Genomic DNA, 5,268 nt, shown 5'->3' with positions numbered 1-5,268 from the left:
CAAAATAATAAGAACAAAATGTTGTTGTGCAATAGCCATGATGAGTGTGTGTGTGTCTGTGTGTGTGTGTGTCTGTGTGTGTGTCTCTGTGTGTGTGTCTCCGCGGTGGATTTATGCCCCTTTTCCACCAAAAAGAACCGGATACCGAATGCTCATGGCTTTGTGAACCTAAATTAGCATCCAAACACCACAAATCCAACGTGTACGTGCAGCTCCATGTAATCAGTATAAACGGAGGTTGTAATCGAGAAAGTACATAACATTATTTTATCATTAACACAATAAAAAGGTAGCCTTAGCATGTAGCTACTTACTATCGTGTGCTGATAATGTATCATATCGCGGTAAAGTAAAAGTATTAAACATTAGTATACTTAAGGTACATTATCAAATGCGCTAACAGTAGCCCCGCCCACAGCCCCTGACACAAGCGGTTAAGTCTAGACCAGCGGCGTTTTGGTGCTACTTAAGAGCCACTTTTCCTGGTTCAGAGCCGGTGCTTTGGCTGTCGAAAAAAGAAAGAACTGGTTCGAAATTAGGCTCTGGCTCCGAACCAGCACTCAAACTGCCTCGGTGGAAAAGGGGCGTGTGTGTGTGTGTGTCTGTGTGTGTGTGTCTGTGTGTGTGTGTGTGTCTGTGTGTCTGTGTGTCTGTGTGTGTGTCTGTGTGTCTGTGTGTCTGTGTGTGTGTGTGTGTCTCTGTGTGTGTGTCTCTGTGTGTGTGTCTCTGTGTGTGTGTCTCTGTGTGTGTGTCTCTGTGTGTGTCTCTGTGTGTGTGTGTGTGTGTTGTTAATAACAGCACCAAAATAATGAGAACAAAATGTTGTGTTGAAGTGGTTGTGCATTAGCCATGACATAAGACGAACACAAATGCACCAGGGGTCGATACAGTCAACTGAGTCTGAAACCAGACCAGCGCTCCAGAGGCGCCAGAACACATTCGATTTAGACCACAGCAAACGTGTGCCAAACATCTCACCAAAACACGGCATTGCGAAACAAATAGAATACAGCTTCATTTTCGCTTCTCTTTCCCTCTAACAGACCGACAGTCCGTACCAAGGCGGGGTCTTCTTCCTCACCATCCACTTTCCCACAGATTATCCCTTCAAGCCTCCTAAGGTAACCACAGTAACCTGTTCTGCCTTCACCTCATTCCATTTAACAGAAATTCAACTTAACGCACGATTTTATATTGTTTTCTGCCATCAAATAGGTAGCATTCACGACGAAAATCTATCACCCGAACATAAACAGTAACGGAAGTATTTGCTTGGACATCTTGAGGTCACAGTGGTCTCCAGCACTAACCGTCTCAAAAGGTAAGCACACGTCAATTCGTTATTATAGTAACAGCTCATGCACAGGGACCTGTATAGTGGATGTCCAACATAATACATTTTTTATTGTTTAAGAACATTGTGTTATTTAAGAATCTGATATGCTGAGGTTTTCAGTAAGGAGACATTGACGTAACATTTACTGAAGGAGTTTCGGGTGTGAGTAAGTCTTAAAACAGTTAACCTTCATGACGGAGGATGTCGTACTTTCCGATTAGTCTGTAACTGTTTTCGTTTTAAAAAAGGCAGGAAGAAGTGATACTTTAGGGAAAGATTCTTTATAGCTGCTAATTTAAGTTCTTTCATTTAAGGGACTAACTCATCTCTTTATCCAGTTAGAGCTTTTTAGAGCTTAAAAGCTCTAACTGGATAAAGAGCTCACGTCGCTTCTGTATAAAAGAAATAAAACGGCTCCGAATATGATTTCACTCCATTATTATTGTTAGAGATTGTTTCTAACCTTGTGTTCTCTTTTAATCAGTTCTGTTGTCCATCTGCTCCCTGCTCTGTGACCCAAACCCTGATGACCCCTTAGTCCCAGACATAGCACACATCTACAAATCAGACAAAGAAAAGTAAGTGTGTTTCTGTCGCGTGCACGTTGCGCTCTTACTACTTATCCTAGATAAGATCATTAAATCATTTTGAATAAACTCTTTGAGCACTTTATTAGGAACACCCGTTCTGTCACGCTGTCATCTGGTCAGCCAATCACGTGGCAGCAGTGCGATAACAACGTTCAGAGGAAAGTTATTGTATTTCTATAATTGAAATACAGAGTCTAGAGTTTGCTCAGAATGGGGCAATAAAGAAAGAAACATACAGCGAGCATCGATTCTGCAGACGGAAATGAGTTTTTAATGAGAGGTCAGTAGAGAACGACCAGACCGGTTTGAGCTTAACTCAGATATTCACTCTGTACAATTGTGGTGAAACCATCTCAGGATGCACAACATGTCGATCGTGAGGATGGGCTACAGCTGAAGATCACTAGAAGATTGGAAAACCGTAGCCTGTTGTGATGAAGCTGGATTTCTGCTGAGGTTCACCGATGGTAGGGTCAGAATGTAGCACCAGGAGAATAAATACATGAAGCCAACCTGCCTTGTGTGAGCAGTCCACTGGTGGAGGTGGTGTGCCCTTTATGACCACAATGGCAACTTCCAGCATGATAATCATCTCAAACTGGAGTCATGAACATGGTCTTTAGCAGTCTTTAGTGGTCTTTAGTGATTTTTAGTGGTCTTTAGTGATTTTTAGTGGTCTTTAGTGATCTTCAGTGGTCTTTAGTGATCTTCAGTGGTCTTCAGTGGTCTTCAGTGATCTTCAGTGGTCTTTAGTGGTCTTTAGTGGTCTTTAGTGATCTTCAGTGATCTTCAGTGGTCTTCAGTGATCTTCAGTGGTCTTCAGTGATCTTCAGTGATCTTCAGTGGTCTTCAGTGGTCTTCAGTGGTCTTCAGTGATCTTCAGTGGTCTTCAGTGGTCTTCAGTGGTCTTCAGTGGTCTTTAATGTTCTGCAAGGGTCTTTAGTGATCTTCAGTGGTCTTTAGTGATTTTTAGTGGTCTTTAGTGATCTTCAGTGGTCTTTAGTGATCTTCAGTGATCTTCAGTGGTCTTCAGTGATCTTTAGTGGTCTTTAGTGGTCTTTAGTGATCTTCAGTGGTCTTCAGTGATCTTCAGTGATCTTCAGTGATCTTCAGTGATCTTCAGTGGTCTTTAATGTTCTGCAAGGGTCTTTAGTGATCTTCAGTGATCTTTAGTGGTCTTTAGTGGTCTTTAGTGATTTTCATTGGTCTTTAGTGGTCTTCAGGGGTCTTCAGGGGTCTTTAGTGATCTTTTTACTGGTCTTTAGTGATCTTCAGTGGTCTTCAGTGGTCTTTAGAGATCTTCAGTGGTCTTTAGTGGTCTTTAGTGATCTTCAGTGGTCTTTAGTAGTCTTTAGTGGTCTTTAGTGATCTTCAGTGGTCTTTAATGGTCTTCAGTGGTCTTTAGTGATCTTCAGTGGTCTTTAGTGATCTTCAGTGGTCTTTAGTGATCTTCAGTGGTCTTTAGTGATCGTTAGTGGTCTTTAGCGATCTTCAGTGGTCTTCAGTGGTCTTCAGTGGTCTTCAGTGGTCTTCAGTGGTCTTTAGTGGTCTTCAGCGGTCTTTAGTGGTCTTCAGTGGTCTTTAGTGGTCTTCAGTGGTCTTTAGTGGTCTTCAGCGGTCTTTAGTGGTCTTCAGCGGTCTTTAGTGGTCTTCAGCGGTCTTTAGTGATCTTCAGTGGTCTTTAGTGGTCTTCAGTGGTCTTTAGTGGTCTTCAGCGGTCTTTAGTGGTCTTCAGCGGTCTTTAGTGGTCTTCAGCGGTCTTTAGTGGTCTTCAGCGGTCTTTAGTGATCTTCAGTGGTCTTTAGTGGTCTTCAGTGGTCCTCCCAGTCACAGGCTCTGAATCCAGATTGGTGTTATACCTTGTGAATGTCTCCGACAGGTTCACAGAATGAAAGCACACCATGTCATTATATCAACATGCACCAGAATTTCAAAGGAAACCTTCCAACATATTTGTGGAATCCATTCTATGAAGAACTGAGGTTGTTTTTCGAGCATAAGGAGGCTTTACCTAGCATTAGTATACTGTTCCTAATACAGTGCTCAGTGCTCCTTTTAGGGGGAAGGTAGATTATTAAAGATTCAAACTTTAAAACAGGTTCCACCTGGAATATTAAATGTAGAAAAGCTCAGTTTAAGCCTTTAAGCGTTTCCCTTTAGAGAATTTTAAGTTGCTAAACTGAACTGTTTTTGTTGTTCTCTATAAATGTACTAACCTGTTACACAGTAAGTCATAACAGGAGTGTGTGTATGTGTGTGTGTGTGAGACTGAGATCATTTTTACATTTTTTATTATTATTATTATTATTATTATTTATTTATTTTTTTTCCCCAGATACAACAGACTAGCAAGAGAATGGACCCAAAAGTATGCAATGTGAAGACTTAATGGACATTTTTTAAGTCACAGATCACTGTCAATTCTAGTATCTTAAAAAAATAATAAAAAAGAGAAAGAGAGCGAGTGAGAGTACATAGGTTTTATTCTTAAACACATTGTATTGATAACATTCATTATCTGCAATGATCAATAAGAATAGCTGAATTAGTATTTCATTGGGGAGCATTTTATTTTGCACAAAACAAACGATTATTCAAACTGTGCATTCCGCACCCCGTTCCTCACCCCGTTCCTCACCCCGTTCCTCACCCCGTTCCTCACCCTGTTCCTCACCCTGTTCCTCACCCTGTTCCTCACCCCGCCCCCTGCCCCGTTCCTCACCCTGTTCCTCGCCCCGTTCCTCACCCCGTTCCTTGCCCCGCTCCCTGCCCTGTTCCACGCCCCCTGCCCTTTTCCACCCCTGCCCCGTTCCATGCCCCGTTCCCTCTCCTACAGGGGTGGTGTTGGGCACTTTGCATTTTCTTTATTCTATACTCGATAGTATTTAAGATTGGCATGCCATTGTACAGCTGTAGTTACCCCAGGAGTGGAACATTAAGGAACTGTTAACTTTTTCTCATTCAATCAGATCCATTTTCTTTAGATATTTTTATTGTATAGTTAAAATGTAACTATACTTGATTTTTATTTTTTTTTTTCATTAAAATTTGTTTTAAGATGATGTGTCTCTGTTTGCGCTTTTTTGCCATTTTTATACCCGTTTTTTAAACAGGTGCAGCCGAGGAGATTCTTATTAGACGGCCCATAATTCCTATTGTTTACGTCTGAATCACGAATCGTGAATCATGGCCGACCGCGATGGTCGTCTCGAGCTGATGGGGCAATCGAGGTGTAACAGTAACAGTGCACATGATGGTGTCAGGTGTCATCTGTAGGAAATTTTTTGTTTCATTCAGACGTTATGTAAAACTGAGTCCAATTACAACCACACAGCTGGTACA

The 5,268-nt window shown here is 41.7% G+C and overlaps 1 protein-coding gene across 1 annotated transcript in view; it reads left to right on the top strand.

Annotated features, from left to right (window-relative positions):
* The window catches only part of ube2d1b (ubiquitin-conjugating enzyme E2D 1b), an 8,511-nt gene extending 3,523 nt beyond the window's left edge, over positions 1 to 4,988 (top strand). Inside the window, exons 4-7 of the mRNA XM_060863980.1 lie at positions 1,044 to 1,121; positions 1,216 to 1,321; positions 1,821 to 1,914; positions 4,262 to 4,988. Of these exons, the coding sequence (XP_060719963.1) occupies positions 1,044 to 1,121; positions 1,216 to 1,321; positions 1,821 to 1,914; positions 4,262 to 4,307 (324 nt within the window). The 3' untranslated portion in view covers positions 4,308 to 4,988. The remainder of the gene's footprint in view (positions 1 to 1,043; positions 1,122 to 1,215; positions 1,322 to 1,820; positions 1,915 to 4,261) is intronic.
* Positions 4,989 to 5,268: the final 280 nt, after the last annotated feature.

This window comes from Tachysurus vachellii, chromosome 2 (genome assembly GCF_030014155.1).
Source record: "Tachysurus vachellii isolate PV-2020 chromosome 2, HZAU_Pvac_v1, whole genome shotgun sequence".
NCBI lineage: Eukaryota > Metazoa > Chordata > Actinopteri > Siluriformes > Bagridae > Tachysurus > Tachysurus vachellii.
The sequence above is the reverse complement of the archived record's forward strand: the minus strand, read 5'-3'. Positions and strand labels throughout refer to the sequence as shown.